General features: G+C 43.0%; 1 protein-coding gene across 3 annotated transcripts in view; it reads left to right on the top strand.

Moving 5' to 3' along the window:
• Positions 1-20,163, top strand: part of nin (ninein (GSK3B interacting protein)) — a 144,832-nt gene that overhangs the window by 49,360 nt on the left and 75,309 nt on the right. For all 3 annotated transcript variants that reach the window (XM_080202662.1, XM_080202661.1, XM_080202663.1), the window contains exon 4: positions 9,711-9,865. In XM_080202662.1, the coding sequence (XP_080058788.1) occupies positions 9,711-9,865 (155 nt within the window). The remainder of the gene's footprint in view (positions 1-9,710; positions 9,866-20,163) is intronic.

The raw sequence follows: 20,163 nt of genomic DNA, 5'->3' as shown, positions 1-20,163 counted from the left end.
AAGGAGCACTTCCCATTTGCTGAAGTGTGACCTTGCACCACGTTATCTGATATAATGATATTGCGAAAAAGTTGACCCAAAGCTCTTGATACAGCACCTAGCTCACTGGATATTCGATACAGCATCTAACTCATTGGATATGAGCCCATTTGTAATCTTCTAATTTTAATCTTTTACTTTTACAGACTATTCTCCATGCTCCCTCTTTGGTACAAAAACAAGCAATACAACACTTGCTAAATCTACCAGTATTAATAAACCAGGACTAGTATTTACACTTTTATATGCAGAGTTTGTAAAACACTCTGAGCTCCGCCATTCCACACAAGCTGTAACTAACAAAGGTAGTGAATTAACGCACTTGACAGAAGATATATCTGTATCCTAAGCATGGTTCAGTCAGCTGCCCAGACATTGGGCTGAATAAAACTCTGTGAAAATAGAGTATTACATGCCTGCACCAATGTATCACCAGGTGCGATGACATTGGGTCATGTTCTGATGTCAACACGTCCGGTCCAGATAATTTGTTAGATAGGTGGGGCTAGAAATCAGGAGGTTGTCTGTTATTCAAACTTTATTAAATAGTATTATTAGGCTGAATAATCTCCCCATTAACAGCAGTAATACACGGTGTGAACAAAATATCTCTTGTGTTTCGTGCCAGGTGGGTTTCTCGGTTTTTCTGTATCAGCAGCTTGTTAGGGCAGATTTAATTTATTGAGCTGAGCCCTGAGTTTCAGTTTAGCAGTTCAGGATGCTGCGACTGCTGATAATGCTTCATACAAGAAACAAAAGTTTCCATTTCAAACTTCGCTTATTTAGAGGCCTTAATTGTCCTACAGCCTTCTAACTAGGCCATACGTGGGAATAGTTGTCTCTGTGGGAGACACATCCTCCAGTGAGGTGAAAAGGAGGAGAGTGAGCGGAAGAAGGAAACATCGAGTGGCCCAGGATGCTGTGGTGGTGCATGAGGGCGACAGAGCCTGGCAAACCAAAAACATGATGAAGCCCATCATGAATCAGCAATGGAGGTGTGGAAGCAGCCTCTCGAGTATATAAACATCTTCAGTTGTCCGAGACACAATGTCAGAAGAGTCTCAGGCAGTCAAGAGATACAGTCACATCTTTTTGTGACATGCTGGCAGAGGAGATCTTGTCCAATTGCATTGATGATCAACCAATGCCAGTAGCTTTAAAGATCACTGTTACACTTAACCTCTTTGCAACGCGATCCTTTCAGGCTGCATGTGGAGACTTCAGTGGCATTACGCAGCCTGCCGCACACCACGGCATCAAGGTCTTCACTGATGCTATGTTCAGAAGGGCAGGAAATTACATTTCTTTCACAAGGTCAACTCAAAAGAGCCAAAAGATTCACGGCAATTGCAGGTTCCCCCAGAGTCCAGGGATTCATTGACTGCACGCATGTCCCCATAAAGTCTCTAGCTGGCCAGACCTATACTTTTATTAACAGGAAGGGATTTCACTGGTTGAATGTCCAGCTGTCTGACCGTAATCGACAGATAATACAGGAATGCACGAGGTTCCTGAAGCCCTGGATGGTTGGCCTCTGGGTGATGTAGGTTACCCATTGATGGCTCGTGGCTCCAATGAGGACCCCGAGAACCGATGTGGAGGGAAACTATAATGACAGCTGTGGAAGTACCAGGCCCATCATAGAGCAGACAATTGAGCTGTTGAAAATGAGGTTTAGATGCCTTGACAGATTAGGAGATGCATTGCAGCATGTTGCATCATGTGTGTCACTCGTGGCTGTACTATGCTGCACCCTCTATTACCTTGCTATTCAGAGAGCAGGTTCCCTTGAGGAAGAAGGGCAGACGGCAGCCATTCATCTAAGGATGAGGGTGAAGACAAGGTGAGGGAACACCCTGGCATTCGGATACAAGACCCTAGATGTCATCACATAGTGACTGTGACACGTGATGCCTTGATAAGTGAGGGGTTTCAATGGGTTGTGAAATCCCTGCTTCAAAAATGCATGCACTGAATGTGTCCAAGCATCATTCCTTATGGAATGTTTGATTCATGTCACCATCCTGTCAACACACTCAGCATGTCCAGTCCTTAACATAAGAGCATCCTGCTCACCCTCAATTATAAAGCTCATGTTGGACGTTGAGAGGAAGTTCAATAGCTATGACATATTGAAATAATCTCCACTTGATGCACTGTGAAGTTCAGTTCATTTATTTATGAGATGTCTTATGAATGAGCAGATTTCACACACCCATGTGACCTGCTTGGTGATCGTTGTGAAGTTTTCTTGAAGTGTTTCCTAGTGCTCCAATCCAGTGCTTCTGCCTCATTTGCTGCCGCAGTGGAGCTGCTATGACTTGCCCTGGATGATTTTGAGCGTCTTTTGTGTGGTTGAGGCCTTGAGGACTCCAGCACATTACAAGACCTGCTGATTGGCAGCAGGAGTTTCAGTTGCTAGAATCAGCACTAGATGAGGAGAATGTTAATGATGGATGGATGGAGGAGAGGCTACTCCATCGGCCTGAGAGGTACTTCTAGATGGCTTCAGCAGCTGCATAGTCTCTGCCTCTAGGCCCACTTGGTCCTCCCTGCCTTCCAGCAAGGTCCCAGCTGCTGGCTTAGTGTCCTTGCTCCCTGTTGCCCTGGCATTGGGCCCCTGAGCTGACAGCCAGGGAAATGATGTACAGGTCAGGGTGCTTACCCATGAGTACATCTGCATTATGTTCAGTTTGTTCCTCCAGGATAGTCGCCAGTCAGTCCATGGAGGAAGCTTGGCACTTGGAAGAGTGAATGATTGTAGTGCACATCACCGAGGTGGACATCTGCAGAGAGCAGACAGCCCTTCTGGCATGTCTGCCAAATCTCCACACACATCGCGCTGGACATTTAACATCTGCTGCCCTACAGACAGGGCCCATCATCTGACTCAGAATCAGTCTCTGGATTCACTTCTGACAGGCCTCCTCTGACTGCCCATGACCTGCTCCACCACATTCTCCGGCAGCTGCATGGTGAATGTGAAGTGTACTCACCAGATTGTGCCTGTCCCTCTCCCAACATGCTAATCCCAAGAGTGATGCCAGTAACTTTTTCTGCTGCTTGGGGCAGAGAGAGGATGTGACAGTGTTTCCCCTGAAAGTTTTTCTTCATCCTCGGAAGGAAGTGACAAGCTAGTATCGACATGTTGCTCCATGGAAGAGGTTTCACCTGCACAAGAGAGAAGAAAAGGGGCTTTAGTCTGGAAAAACATTTCAACAACTCTGAGATCTGACATAAGGCAAACATTATTCACTTGCAGCAACACCAGACATCTTCCACTAGGAAGCTGCCATGGCTTTTAACACCAGGGCAAGAATTCTGACATTCATTGAATCCACTTCCCACTTGCTCAATTTCCCCTTTGCTCCCATTTCAGCAATTTACTATCTCACCAAACCCACATCTTCCTCCAAACTCGCTTCCACGTTATCACCTTAGAGGTTCCAGGTGAAGAGAATATCCTCCTTGTGCAGCATTAGGATCTCAAGATCAGGCATTCCACCTCCAGTCTGAGCTCTCTCCCTGGAAGTAGGTGTAAAAGAAGGTGACAAACACTGTTAGGTTAGTTGAGGTCATCCTCCCCTATGTATGATCAGGACAATGCCTGGTAGCCAAGACGCTGACGCCTTTCTCATCTGTACAGGCTCCTTAACTGCATATTTCTGCATTTGGACCTTCGATCACCTCAGAAGCCTGCAGTGTTTTGAAGCTACCCTGCAGCTTCTGAGTGCAGGAATACGCATACTGAGGACTTACTCACCCTAGCTGACCTCAGAAGGTCATTGTGTCCAGGTGCAATGAACTAATCCTACACTGCTGACCTCTGCTGCTAACTCCACCCAGGCTGCACATCTGATCCACTTCCCATTATCTGGTTTTAGCTGCTGATTCGGGTGTGAGAGAATTGGCAAGAGGAGAGATTGACTAGACAGGGACTATACTCATTAGAATTCAGAAGATTGAGGGGAGATCTTATAGAAACAAAAAAGATTATGAAGGGAATAGATAGGATAGAGCAGCGAGGTTGTTTCCACTGGAAGGTGAAATTAGAACAAGGGGGCATGGCCACAAAATAAGGGGGAGCAGATTTATCACTGAGTTGAGGAGGAGCTTCTTCACCCAGAGGATTATGAATCTATAGAATTCCCTGTGTAGTAAAGCAATTGAGGCCACCTCATTGCATGTTTTTATGGAAAGGATAGATACATTTTTGAACAGTAAAGGAATTAAGGGTTATGGTGAGCAGATGGGTAAGTAGAACTGAGGCCACAAAAAGCCATGATCTTATTGAATGGCAGAGCAGGCTTGAGGCGCCAGATGGCCAACCCCTGCTCCTAGATCTTATGTTCTTATATCAGGTGGACACAGCATAGAGGAGGGCCCAGAGAGAATAGTCGTTGAATCACAGGGCTGTTTGATCCTTTTCCCCTCTCTCACTAACCTCAATCATCCATCTGTGGAGGGAAACATCTTGTATCTAACCAACTCCTGTTTGTTAAGATCTTGAAAGCATATTCATGTTCAAATTGAATGCCACCTATGATCAATGTCAAGAAACAACATAGACTATGGACATGTCTGAAAAAAAAGTTAAAACATTCACACTTGCCTTATACCAAGCCTGATACTAGATCCTGTTAAATAATGCTACAGCTCTGTGTAAAATGTACACATTTGCAAGACAACCCAAAACTGCACTGATTGGGTGGAATGCTCACTCCCTTTGGGCCTCAGGGCCATTCAACCTGCCCTCCAGCCTGAATTTGCATTATTGTTGTTTTATACAGTGTTCTTGGATGCTGGAGGCAGAAGTCAAAAGGCCACCCACTTCTGCGTATGGGTCCCCCCCACTTCTGCACATGGACCCTTCCACTTCTGCCCACCACATCTGACCATATTTATCAGCATCAATTACCCTATGTTCCATTGTTCACCGCCTATCTTAGTTCTAATGCCAAAGATACAACAATATGATTCTGCTGAACAAAGATAATTTTTTACTAAAGTTAAAGTCCGTATAAGCCCAACAAATACAACTGTATTTTAATCTCAGAATTTAGAATGAATGGTCTTAAACAGCATTGTTTTACTTTATAATGTCCATATGGATAAGAAAAATCATTTGATCAATCTTAAATTATTCAACCGGAAAGACCCTTTAGGTCACATCCATTTATTCACAAGTCCTAACTGTTTCTTAAATTGTTCCATAATATTGCTGCCTTAACCTGGACAGGAATCTGTTTTATGTGTTGATGACACTTTTTGTGTGAGGAAGTGTTCATAATAGCCCAAAATTTGTCTTTATCCAGTTTGAATCTGTTCCCTTCGTTATGCAGCCATGGATTATCTTAAATTCACGTTCATCATTCCTGTACTGTATATTATCACCCATACCTTTCTGTAAAGTCACACCTTTGTCTGCTTTTCTCCAAACTGTATAGGAGGGTTTCTCCACTGTCTCAGAATAGTCTTTTGATGCAAACAGCCAGTGTTTTGGTTGCTTTCTGAAGCACCTCTCGGGCAATCACAGGAATACTTTGATAGCTAAGCTTGAACCTGCTTTCGACCATAACATCAGCCCCAAGGGAGGATGTTTCACTACAGATAAAGCTGAATCCCTCTAACGTGTCTCACTCATTTAATCGTATCTGAATATGCATATGAAAGGAGAGAGTGAAAATGGCAGCTTGGAGCAAGCTCTTTGATCCTGCATTTATACAGAATCCACTCTATTGATAGATACCTAATTAACATTTTATAAAGAACATTGGACGATATAGAAATGATATTGGTGTCGTGGTTAAGGTATTGTGTACATTGTAGAGATGTAGGAAACTAGGAGTGTTATCATTGGAGCAGAAGAATTTAGTGGAACATCAAATGAAAGTATCTGAAATTCAGAAGAGAGTTGCAAGAATAATGGCTATGTTAGCTGTCAAAGGGGCATAAATTTAGCATTATTGCTAGAAGGAAGAGGTTAAAAATATTTATTTGCTGACTTCATCCATTGTTTGGGGTGGTCTTCGATGCAGTTCTGAAAATTTAGCAATGTTTCTTTTCGGTGATATGTGCAGTTGGCAAAATCAACTAAGGATCTAGTGTGTTCTGTGCAACTTCTTGAACAATGGAATATGATGGTCAGTGCCCCAAAGTAGCAGATTATAACCTGGCATGACTCAGGATTATCGAGTGGAAGCTATAAGGAATGCCTGACTCGGTTGTCGAATCTGGAACTCTCTGCCTGAAAGGGTGGTAGAGGGCAGGAACCCCCACAACATTGAAGAAACATTTAGGTGAGCACTTGAAATGCCATAGCATACAAGGTTATGGACCAAATGCGGGAAAATGGGATTAGAATATGCAGGTGTATGATGGCCAGCACAGACACAATGGGCCAAAGGGCCTCTTCCTTTGCTATAGGCCCGATTTTACCATTTTGATTCTAAGTGCTGAATCTGGGTGCAGAGACTTGGAAAACTGCTCTCAGGTGCCCCCATACACACTTAGCCTGAAAAAAATATTGAGGATTTGAATCGTGCGGTGGGCGGGGCTTAGCATGCTTGAAACGCTGCAGCTCCGATCAGATTTTTGAACTACGCATGCGCTTAGGAAAAAAATGGAAAAATCCGCCCCTGTCACATCGCTTTCAAGCTGCAAAAAGTGGATAAAGCAGCCCAGGAGCGTTGGCCCCCACAGACATCGCCCCACCCCCACAGCATAACTATATCCCTTATCCACACCCCCCCCCCCCCCTTACCCAGACCAATCGTGATCCTCTGGCACCACCCCCCACCCCACCAATCGCCGACAGAGTGCCTGTAGTCCTCCCTCACCCCCTACCCCACCCCACCAGAGATCCACCTGCCCACCCCCCCACCAGAGAGCAAATGGCCACGCCCCTGCCACCAGAGATACATCTGACCCACCTCCTTCCTTCCTCCCTCCCCCCCACACCAGAGAATGATCGGGCCTCCCTTCTCCCCGTCGCCAGAGAATGATCTGACCCACTTCCCTCCCCCTCCCAGCACCGATCTGAGTCAGAGAGCTGTTGGAAGCTTGGAGCTCACCACTGCAGAAGCTGGAGGGCCCAAAGCAGACCTTTGCTGAACATGTTTGTTTTACACCGAATCTGAACATGCGAACATGATGGTAAAGGGGGAAATGCAGGTAAAGTTGGGTGGGCACCCCATTAATTCAATGCATTTAAATCACCATTGCACCCATTTTGGGTGCAGTTTGGACGCAGCCATTTTCGGGCCTTGGTAAAGCAAGCATCTGCACGGACGCAGGTGCGGATCGCGCTAATCACCTCACATCCGACTTTACCAAGGTTTCGCGCCCGAATTGTAGAATCGGGCCTCTGACTCTGAGATATCACTCAGGACTGGGAGTCTTCCCTCTGGGCTCCAGGTGAAGCTGTGAACAAATGTCATGAGGGCTTGGGCAAGCATTGGAGAAGCTTATCAATGTTTTGTGTCACTAAGCTGTACAGTCTTAATTGATTAAGCTCAAATAATACCTCTTTAACAATGGTAGATGCACCTAAACGTTCAGAATTGTGTGAGAACGATGTGTCCTAGGGTGATGAAAGTGTGCTCCAAATTGGGCAGGCAAAACCCCACTAATGGGTGTGTATTTCCCAATTCCACAGATACAAGGAAGCAATAGAGAATTGAGGTTATAATTTTGCTTGCTGAACATTGTTAATTATCTGAGATGGGAATATTACTGGTTGAACTAATTGCTTCATAAATGGAATCAATATCTTCAATGTTAAATTTCATAACTATTTATAAAATTGAAATACGTCATTTAGTTCGACAGTGTTGTTTTATTACATTTGCTAACAGCGTCACAGGAATTACTGTTGACTCGAGAGTAAAGTACAATGGCTATTGAGGCATTGTGATAAATAACTGGATTACATTTACAAGTAGCCTGTTTCTGCCACTTCCTTTCATATTTATAACCAGAGAGTGGGTGTTTCTTTTGCAAGGCTTCCTCTTTTTTTGAGGAAATTGTATTTGTGTTTCATGACAAATCTTTGCTGCAAATAGGAACTAATGAAGTAGAAGGTACATACAATGTATTTCCTTCTACATGAAGGACCAAGGCTCCGATAATGAAGATGATGGTGTATTGTTATGAGACAGTTCATCGTTGTACCTACCCATTGTGCAGTGGCACAGTGTAGTTCCCTTCCTGTTTCCACACAGCTTGCCTGCCAACTTAGTTTTACGTTGGGAATTAATCCCTAGATACCAGGGCTGGTTTTTCAGTTGCTGGTGGGGCCAATGCTAGGTGTAGGCGTGTGTCGAAGTTGACAATCTTGGAAGGCTTCATTTCTGACACCTCCAGAATGTGAAGCCATTTTCATGATGGAGGCTGGGAACTGGCAACCTACACACCTCCCATATGCATCTGGATCACTCCAGGGATCAGCTGCAGACCTGAAGGCCCTTAAAGCCCCTCCAGCAGCACATCCACAGAGCTATCACTAAAACAAGGCACAGACTTTGAACATCTCAATTCCACTCTGCCAATCTCTACTGCTGTGCCTCCAACTCCACAATCAGCCACGTCACATGTTTGAAATGCCCCTTCAAATACTGAAATTGAAATCCCTTGATACAGGGGGATAACCATCATGCCCCCTCACACTGGTGAGTCAGGGTCATCCTGACTAAAATGTTGGCTCTACTCCCCCTCCATAGATGCTGTCAGACCTGCTGAGTTTCTCCAGCACTTTCTGTTTTTGTTTCAGGTTCCAGCATCAACAGTATTTGGCCTTTGCCACCGCCTGTCACCTCTGTGCTCGCTGGCTGTTATTGACTCATACTTGACTCATATTTTAAAATTGTTATACTTGTTTTGAAATCTCTCCATCCTTCCCTCTCTCTATCCTACACCTCTCCGAGACATACGTTCTCCTCCAATTCTGGGCAACTGTGAGCAACTCTGGTTTTAATCACTCCGCCATTACCAGCCGCGCGTTCAGCTGTCAGGCCTTAGCACTGAAATTCAATCCCTAAACCTTTCAGCCTCTCACTCTCCTTTAAGACGTTACTTAAAACCTACCACTTTAACCAAGCTTTTAGTCATTTGCTCTCCTAATTCCTAATGTGACTTAGTATCAAATTTTGTTTGATAGTGCTTTTGCGAAGCACCTTGAGATTGTTTACTACATTGAAGGCACTATACAGATACAAACTCTTGTCGGTATACCAAAAAAAAGTACACTGTATCCAGCTGAACTAAGTACAGTGAGTAGAGCACCTGAATAGAGGTTGAAGCCCTCTTAAATGTGGAAAGAAAACATGAATAATGGATGACTCTATTAGCAATAATTCCATATTCATCATTCTACAATTATTAAATGATGTCAGAACGATAGTTGGCTTCTTTCCTTATTCTAAATTGCAATCTGCTCTTGCCCAAAGACTATTCATGCATTTCCAGTAGAGGACATGCCATAGTGATCGGGAAGGATAACCCTGGTCAATTGTATCATTCTTATTGCAGCACTGATTGCCATGATGTCAGTCTGGGCAGGGCTTCTGTGAAATTTACTGCATAAAGTTGGTGAGCTAGTTGAAAGCCTCTAAAGCTTATGCTAATGTAATTTGAAATGATTAGGCTGACGAAAATGCATTCTATTCCTGCAGATTCCACGGAAGTACAGCCAAAATATGTCAAAGATGGGAAACGATATGGGCGAAGAACGGCACCAGAATTTCAGGGTTCAATGGAAGTCAAAGTCACAGAACCTTTAGCTGATGGAACACAACCTGAGGATGCTCCTTCTGGGGATAATATTGAGGTGGGCTGAAATGGTTTGTCTTGTTAATTATGGTGTTTTTGAGGGAAAATTCCAATTAATTTAAAATTTGATTTTGGGTGAGATAAATTTCTAGGCATTGATTTTTGTCCATGATGTTTATTATACATGAGTTTATTTATTAGTGTCATAAACAGGCTTACACTAACATTACAGTAATGATGTTACTGTGAAAGTCCCCTAGGAATTCCCTGAGGAGTCCAGACTAAATGTGGTCTTCAAGCAAAGTGAGTTAGAGGAGAGATGATTGGACCAAGCTTTTACATTTCATTTACTGCAAAAACATATATTATGTTACTTATTTATGATGGCAGGAGGCAGAAGCAAAACCTGTCTCAACACTTTGCGCAAGGTTGGAAATGTGCCTCAGCTGGGGAGGACAACCAGTGTGTGGCAATATCAAACTCAAACTTTAAAACTCACTTTAAAATCTTTGTTTTAACCTTTCATTCACTTTAAATTTCCTTCTTATTTGTTCTCTCTCTCTCTCTACCCTCCCCTCCAGTGGTTTATGGGTACTAATACTAAGTGACAACAACTTCTTTGAGGACTTAAGAATTTTTTTAAACCAAAGCAAGCAGACTTCACCTAATTCAGAACTAATTCAGAAATATACCTTTAATCAGGCCACAAATAACTGCTGGGCAGAGCAGGTTAGAGCAAAGTAGGAGAACAAGGCAACTTGAATATATTTTGATGGAAGCGATTTGCATTGAATTAAAGCAACTTATTAATTTGTTAAAGAAATCTCTGTAATGGCTGCTTTGGGAACAGTTATGATTATGGATGAGCGTAGCTCAAAAACACCCAAGAGTCTTGACATCATCCAGGACAAAGTAGTCCATTTGATTGGAACTCACCTTAAACATTTACTCCTTCCACCACTGATGCACAGTGGTTGCAGTGTATAATATTTACAAGATATATAACATCTACCAGATGGTCTGTATCAACTCACCAAGACTCCTTCAACAGCACCTTCCAATTCCACAACCTCCACTATCTAGAAGGATAAGAGTGGCAAATGCATAGCACACCACGACTTGCAATTTCCCTTCCAAGTCACACATCATCCTAACTGGAACTATATCTTCATTTATTCACTGGTGTTGGATCAAAATCCTGGAACTTCCTCCCTAACAGCACTGTGGCCGAGTCTATGCCACAGTTCAAGAAGGGATTCACCACCACTTTCTCATGGGCAGTTAGGGATGGGCAATAAATGTTGGCCTAGCCAGTGGTATCCATATTCTGTGAATGAATAAAAAACACACTAGAAGCAGTTGCATGAGTTGGGCCTTGAAATCTTGGTTGAACTGTGAGACAGCTGATAGGGGAGGCTGGAGGAAATGTATATTTAATTTCAAAGAGATCAAGAGTGGGTGAAGATGTTATGAAGAGAGCTGAGGAAACACAGTTTTTATGTTTAATTTGTAAACTGGTGAGACTTGGAGGTTGAATGGCAGTAAGAGCCTCGGGGAGAAAATAAGAGTAAGATTTAATTTTGGGAAAAGATTGTTGGGGGTGGGGGGAGAAATAAAAGGGCTAAAGTTACCAGCTGATAATGCTGGAAGACAGCTGAGAAACCAGAGCTGCCTGATTGTACAATAATTGTGACAAGTTTACATAGGCAAAATCCAGTATAAAGGCGTACGTAGGGATATAATGGGGAAAGGGAAAATTGTTTCAAAATATGACATAAAAAGTACATATAGGTTCAGATAAAATATAGATAGATATATGGGATGTTTTACATTGAAAATTGGGCATGAAACCAAAATTGTTTTGTCCAAGTGTGTGCTTTAGCTAATTTTTGTTTTTACAGAGATCAGGGAGAGACATTATGCCTGTCGGGTTGCACTATCACATTTTGTCTAAAATAAAGATGAATAACAGCTGGAAGCTCGACTTAGTTGGGTGAAATTTGATGAGTGTTTGACTGTTGCAAAACAAGTTATTTAAACAATTAGCAACAGGAGCTATTTAAGCAATTAGTTGCTATGATGTTCAGTGACATTGCTGTCTGCAAACTGTATTGAAACTTGTGTACACTATCTGCATTAAGGTTGTTTGTGTCATGCAGCCTCATTATGTTCTACCACTGGTCCCATTAGTTTAGCTACTCTTTCCCAGGAGCTGTGTATCTCTCAATGTGTGTATAAGCTGCATGAGCAGCTGGCAGGAAACCTGCTTTCACAGTCATGCTGGATATGACATGCATTCTGTAGTCAAATGGACTGCCACACACTACATTGATGCAGCACAATGGTTAGCATTGTTACCTCACTATGCCAGGGAGCCGTGTTCAATTCCTGCCTTTTGTCACTGTCTGTGTGGAGTTTGCATGTTCTCCCCATGTCTGTGTGAGTTTTCTCTGGGTTCTCCCGTATTCTCCCACAGAACAAAGATGTGCAGGTTAGGTGAATTAGCCATGGTGAATATGTGGGATTTTGGGGCTGGGTGGGGTGCCCTTTTGGACTCAGTGGGCCAAATGGCTTCTTTCTGCACTGTAGGAACTCGGTGGCTGTATAGGAGTATACACTGATTTGTTTTAGCCTCATCCAATTCTCCTGGGTTGGCTCTAAAATGCACAGTGCCCTTGTCTCTGACCCCTGCCGCCAACAGGATCTTCCAGTCCCATCAAAGGCAACTATCCCCACTCCAAACCCACCCCCTCTCTTCCCCCTCCACTGGTGAGCCACTGGAAAACATGCCCAGATGGGGAGAGGGTCAGAATTCTGCAGGGGGGGGTATCCCATCCTAGATGCCCCGCAGGTAGCCCTTAGTCCCAGAAAGTAAATTAAAGGGCTGATTATGCCTGACCAAAGTAAATAGGCGGGGTGCTATTCTTAAGATGTAAATACATCAAGCTAAATAATCTAAAGTTTGACTGGAATCTAACATCTTTTAGGGCATTAACATAAAATAGTGATCGAAAATTGTTAGTGAAGTTCATGGAAAAGAAAATGATGTGAGATATAAAAGGGGCTGTCAGTTCATTACAGCAGCATTCCTTGAAAGCGAATGTTCGTTATGGTGGTATTCGGTGAACAGAGAATAAATCGGCCCGAACTCTCAATGCCGCTGAATGCACAGATTGAATGTTAGTTTAACATTCATCCAAACAACAGCATCTCAGGTTCTGGTGTGAGTCTCATAACAACAATATCCTGACTGTGAAGTGATGGAGCTGCCAATTGAATCAATTTGACAATATTCTAATCCACAGGGCTGTGGCAGTTTTCTTTTCCTGACAGGTTACCAATTTCTCTTTCGGCTTGATCATGGCCTGTCAGGTCACCTATAAATTTTCCTTTCTCACAATGTGAAAACAGCCCTGATGCCTGATCCTACCTCATTCTTCTTTCATGGGGATAATGCAGGCTGGTGAGTAAATGGGAGATCTTTATTCTTTGGCATTAAAAATGAGAATTATGCTAATCTTGGGCAATTTTCCAACCGCTTCCTTCATCTATTGCTCATTCTTTATTTTTAGAGTATGGAATCACATCTTTTAAGGTAATCTGATATTTTTGAGACGCTTTTCACATTTAAAGATTGGGCCTTTTCCCCCTAAAGTTGGTCTGTTTCATTTTACCAATTTTTTGGACTTGCTGTGGACTTGCTGTGTATTTCATCCGTTTATTTTGGATCTTCAATGCTGTTTCTCTCACTTTCCATATTTGTTGCCTTTCTCTTTGAATTGAATTGAGTTGACTTGTTATTGTCACATGTATTGGAATACAGCGAAAAGTATTGTTTCTTGCGCTATACAGACAAAACATACCGTTCATAACGTATATAGAAGAGAGGGAAAGGATAGGGTGTAGAATATAATGTTGCAGTTAACGATTGGATGAAGAGAAAGATCAGCTTAACATGATAGGATCATTCAAAAGTCTGATACCTTAAATAAGGCACCGCTATCATTTCTATATCCTCCAATATTCTTTATAAAATGATAATTCGGTATTTGATTTGACTTATTATTGTCACATGTATTAGTGTACCATGAAAAGTATTGTTTCTTAAGTGCTATACAGACAAAGCATACTGTCCATAAAGAAGGAAAGGAGAGAGTGAAGAATATAATGTTACAGTCATAGCCAGGGTACAGAGAAAGATCAACTTAATACAAGATAGGTCCATTCAAAAGTCTGATGACAGCAGGGAAGAAGCTGTTCTTGAGTTGGTTGGTATGTGTCCTCAGACTTTTGTATCTTATCCTTATGGAAGAAGGTGGAAGAGAGAATGTCTGGACTGCGGGGTTCTTGATTATACTGGCTGTTTTTCTGGGAAGTGTTGACAGAGTCCATGGATGGGAGGTTGGTTTGCGTGATGGACTGGGCTTTGTTCATGACTTTCACAGTGCTTTTAAACATTTTAGCTAATGACACTTTTGTTCTTGTGATTGCTATTAATAGCTTCAGTTGATTCATTACTCCTTACTGTTGTTCAGTTAGGAGTTTTACATTTATTCAATCAACTCATTTACTCTGTGTGGTTAAAGTATCTTCCTTTCCTATACTTTATTTTCTCTCCCCCTCCCCCCCACCCCAACCTTCTCTTCCATCCTACAAAGCTGCTCCATGGTCTTAATGTTTTTCAGAATTGAAAACTGTAACATTCTGTAACAGTATAGATAGTCCAAAGATGTGCAGGTTAGGTTGATTGGCAATGCTAAATTGCCCCTTAGTGTCAGCAGGATTAGCAGGGTAAACAATCATCTCCTGCACTGTAACCATTTCCTTCCTTCAGCCAAAAAACACCAAGAAAAATACATGGGTTAATTTGTCACTCACCGCACTATTGTTTTTGGGGTTAGGGTTAGGGTTATGCACAAAATGACTGCTATATTTGTCCATGTAACACTAATGCTTCAAATTAATTCTCTGTGTGTGTGCGTGTGTGAATGCAATTTTAAGACTTTGAGAGCTGCAGAGTTCTCACAGCTTCTGACTGAGATGAAGCATAAAGAAAGAAAAAAAGGTGCCATTCACAAACTTCAGATTTCCCAAGATGCTTTACAGCCAATTAAAATACTTTTGCAATGTAGGAAGCGCTGTAGACAATTTGCTCCACTAATTTATACAAACTGACCAAAATAATTGTTTCTGTTCATATATGTTCTGGCCCACTGCTGATCATATAAGAAATGCCCTATATGATTTGTAGTATTCTATACTATATTGAAGGCACTAGTAGTTAAGCTACCACAACACTCCCTAAAGCCTTACAGGGAATGAGGATATTCTGGCAAGAGCAGAGCTGAGAGAGGAATCTATCACCAACGTGAGTTGTGTGTTGCAACGCTAAGCTCGTGAAAACCCCTGGAGATTTGTTAAATGAAATATTGATATTCACTGCTGGGAAAGACCTGAATATTTGCTCAATGACTTGGAAGATATAAAGCTGCTTTGATTCTTTGACCATCTCCCTGCTTTTTAATTTTATTGAACAGTTGGAAGCAACTGTAAACTAATTGGAGTTTCTTTTTCATCAAAGATACTCAACTGAGCAAAAACAAAGATGGGAACAAATCTCTGATTATTCAGCCATAAATAGTGTATAAGCACAAACTGCCAAGTGTACACAAAATTATTTCTGGCTGATGAGCTCATTCAGACTGGGATCATGTTACATACGGTCCAGAATTATTTAAGATAACTCAGAGGGAAACTTTTTAAATCTGTAGTGCTTGTGCGATATGTAATTATCACAGCTCTGGAAGGAGCAGAGTTGCTCGAACCTGGAATTCCAGCTTCCTCAATGATAACAAAACTTATTTTGTGACTGCACTAAGAACATAAGAACGTAAGAAATAGGAGCAGGGGTAGGCCATCTAGCCCTTCCAGCCTGCCCCGCCATTCAATAAGATCATGGCTGATCTGTCGCTGCTCAGTTCCACTTTCCCGCCCTCTCCCCATAACCCTTAATCCCCTCTCTTATCAAAAACCCATCAACCCGCGTCTTAAAAATATTTAGCGAGGCAGCCTCCACCACTTCAATGGGCAGAGAATTCCAGAGATTCACTACCCTTTGAGTGAAGAAGTTCCTCCTCAACTCCGTTCTAAACCGCCCCCCTTTTATCTTGAGGCTGTGCCCCCTAGTCCTACTGTCTTTTTTGAGCGGGAAGAGTCTCTCCACCTCTATCCTATCCATCCCATTCATCATCTTATACGTCTCAATGAGATCTCCCCTCATTCTTCTAAACTCTAACGAGTACAAGCCCAGTTTATTCAGCCTCTCCTCATAGCTCAACCCCCTCAACTCCGGTATCAGCCTAGTAAACCTCCTCTGCACTCCCTCCAAGGCCAAAATATCTTTGCGCAGGTGCAGCGCCCAAAACTGCACACAGTACTCCAGCTGCGGCCTCACCAATGCCCTATACAGCTGCAGCAAGACCTCCCTACTTTTATATTCAATCCCCCTCGTTATGAAGGCCAGCATCCCATTCGCCTTCCTGACCACCTGCTGCACCTGCAAGCTGGGTTTTTGCGACTCATGCACAAGGACCCCGAGGTCCCTCTGCACTGTCGCCTGCTGCAGTTTTTCGCCCCGTAAGTAATAGTCCTTCCTACCATTCTTCCTACCAAAGTGGACCACCTCACACTTGCCAACATTAAATTCCATTTGCCATTTCCTGGCCCATTCGCCCAGCCTATCTAGATCCTTCTGCAGACTCTCCACACCCTCCGCACAATTTGCTGTTCCCCCAATCTTGGTGTCATCAGCAAATTTCGACACCCTACACTCGGTTCCCTCCTCCAGATCATCTATATAAATGGTAAAAAGCTGAGGCCCCAGCACTGACCCCTGGGGCACTCCACTAGTCACCATCCGCCAATCCGAATAGCACCCGTTGACCCCCACTGTCTGCCTCCTATTTGACAACCAATCCTCTATCCACGCTAACACCCTACCCCCAACTCCATGTCCCTCGACCTTCTGCAATAACCTCTTGTGAGGTACTTTGTCAAACGCCTTCTGAAAATCTAGAAAGACCACATCCACCGGCTCTCCTCTATCCACCGCCCTAGACACATCCTGATAGAACTCCAGTAAATTTGTCAGACACGACTTCCCTTTAATGAAACCATGCTGCGTCTGCTCTATCAAGCAATTCCCTTCAAGATGCCTCGCAATTTCCTCCTTAATGACAGATTCTAACATTTTACCTATCACAGACGTTAAACTAACCGGCCTATAATTCCCCGCCTTTTGCCTGGCACCCTTCTTAAACAACGGCGTAACATTAGCCGTATGTAGAACTATACTTGTTTTGAATTATTATAATTTGATTCAGTTTTGGACAAGGGTTGGAAATGTGGTTCTTGGTGATTTAATGAAAATGAAATAAACTAATGTTGAACACACAGCTTAAAACTGGTCAATTTTTAACCCCCCCCCCCCCCGTTCCCTTTAGAAAAAATGTAAAGTTCATTTATTAGTGTCACAAGTAGGCTTACCTTCACACTGTAATGAAGTTACTGCAAAAATCTCCAAGTCACCACACTCTGGCACCTTTTTGGGTACACTGAGGGAGAATTTAGCATAGCCAATGCACCTAGCCAGCACATCTTTTGGACTGGGAGGAAACCGGAGCAACTGGAGGAAACCCATGCAGACACAGAGAGAACATGCAGACTCCGCACAGACAGCAACCCACCCAGGAATAGAACCTGGGCCCCTGGCGCTATGAGGCAGCAGTGTTAACCATTGTGCTACCATGCTGCCCCATACATCAGTAACAGTAGCACATTTTTAAACAGCTAGTTTGATTAATCAATAAAATGTGTTTAGACTGCTGGAAATGAACATTTTTATTTAAAGTACTTTCTTTATGTGTTTTCCTTTTTCTTCGTTTTAAACTTCAGAGGTACGGAGCTTGAAAACTTGCATTGAATGCTTTTTCACAGATACGCGTCCTATCTGATGCTGCTTGTTTCCTTCTATACAGCTGTCTGTCTGTGTCACCTGTCTCTAACACTTTCTATCATTGTCCAACTTGCTGAGACCATTATACCACTTCTGTGGCGTAGCTCAGTTTTAATTCTGAGCATCGTTGAGTCTGCACATTATGGTTGTAAGCTTTGAATCAAATCTTCGGGAATCAGTATTTCACTTTCAATATCTTTTCTAAACCAAAATATATACTTTATCTGATGGTTTTTCTTGTTTTTGTTTTTATTTTTTCTTCTACAGTCCCACACAAGTAATGTTTCCAATTTGGGTGGGACTTAAAACCTCTAAATTCCATTTCTTTTTTGGTATTGCTTGAGTGCACCAACATAATTGTAGCATGTTTGCTAATCAAGGTCTTTAAACATGAGTTTTATTTGACACTAACTTTCTGCACTAATAATAGCCATGGAGTCCTCTGATTTCAGGGCTTAAAACCATAAGAACTAGGTACAGGAGTAGGCCCCTCGAGCCTGCACAGACATTCAAAACATGGCTGATCTCATCTCAGCCACTTTCCTGCCTGTTCACCATAACCCCTTAAAACTCTTAGTAATTAAAAATCTGTCCACCTCTTCCTTAAATTTACTCAATGTCGCGGCATCCACCACACTCTAGGGTAGTGAATTCCACAGACACATGACCCTTTGAGAGAAGTAATTTGTCTCATTTCTGTTTTAAATCTGCTACTCCTTATCCTAAAACTATGACCTCTTATTCTGGATTGCCCCACAAGAGAAAACACCCTCTCTATGTCTATCCTGTCAACTCCCTTATCATCTTGTACACCTCAATTAAATTTCCTCTCGTTCTTCTAAACTCCAGGGAGTATTGGCCTATACTGCCCTTTGTAAGACAAACCCCTCACCTCTGGAATCCAAATTCATGCTGGTTTTATTTGGCATCCACATATTAATATAGAACAAACAATATGCAGTTTAATTGATTTTACCCTGTTTTGGAGAAGGGGTTTGTGCAGAATTTGAACTAGATTTGATAATGCAACAAGCAATTTATGAATCCAATGTGGTTTAATTTGTTATCACAAGGATTACAGTAAGATTAATTGGTCTGAGTAGGTCACGAGTAACAGCAAATTTCTGTTCAAAATTGGTTGGATTTCCTGTTTCTGACCATGTATTAAATCAGCAAAAGCCAGGTGGAATTTAAAGCCCTTAGCCCTGCCCAGGAGTGGGCTGGGAGGTAAGGAGGCCATATAATCAGGTGAGAAGCTGCAGGGTGGAGAACCTATTGCTTCCCTGAGTCCCTCCGATTAAGTCAGGGATGGGGGAAGATCCACCCCAAGGCTGATCAAGGCCCATAAATGGCTACTTAAAGGCTACACAATCTGCCTGCAGATTCAAGGGATACCCTCTTAATTGAGCAGCCTCTGCCCCACAGGTATTCTTGCCAGTGAAAGACCTCCTTTCCCGTCATACCATCCACTTTCACCAAAGCCAGCCTGAATGAGCCCCCCATGGTGCCCTACTGACTGGTGTGGTGTTCAGGGACCTCCATTATTGCTGTGGCTGCTGAAAACAGTCCTAGCAATGGCCATCATTCCCTGTGACACTGCTGAGCCTAAAGGGCTACCAGTCCTCTGGTCTGTAGGTGAGATCTTTACCTGGGGTCCCCACGCTTCAGAACAAAAGTCGCAGCAAGACCACCTCAGCTGAGCTGCCCCCCCCCCCCCTTCCAGAGTCCTTAAGTGACAATTAATTGGCCTTTTAAGGGCCTCAATTTCCCACAGGCAAGCAGAATACTCAGAACCTCCCCTGTTACAAATAAAATCACTGCCAAAACAGATTGGCAGCAGGCATGTGCCACTGCCATGGCACCCAGTTTTACAACCCTCGTGCCCGTCATCCCACTCCAGAGGGAGCCACAAAGTCCAGCCAAGACCTGGATACCGGAACAGTGGGCAGTTAACTTCAGGCATTTAATTCTTCCAGCATTTAAATTCAGCCTATTAAGTGTGGGGGTGAATCCAATTCAACAGTTACGGGTCCTGTAACTGAATCGTCAGCCCACATGTACTTTCAAGACTCACGTGAATAATAGTAACTTGAGAGAAGTGCAGGAGGGTGGTGCAGGGATGTGGAAATATTTTTAACCAAAAGTGCATTCAAGGGAGGAAGAAAATCATAAGGGAAATGGTCAGAGAAAAGACCTAATGCATGCTTTATAAATGCAGAGCTGGGGTTTCCATCAGTACCTTTATAGAATCATAGAATTGTACAGTGCAGCAGGAGGCCATTCAGCCCATCAAGTCTGCACTGACCGCAATGTTACCCAGGCTCTACCCCCATAACTCCATG

The sequence above is a fragment of the Carcharhinus amblyrhynchos genome, chromosome 14 (genome assembly GCF_965287045.1).
Source record: "Carcharhinus amblyrhynchos chromosome 14, sCarAmb.v2.hapA, whole genome shotgun sequence".
Classification (NCBI taxonomy): Eukaryota; Metazoa; Chordata; class Chondrichthyes; order Carcharhiniformes; family Carcharhinidae; genus Carcharhinus; species Carcharhinus amblyrhynchos.
This window is presented reverse-complemented; position numbering and strand designations above follow the sequence as displayed.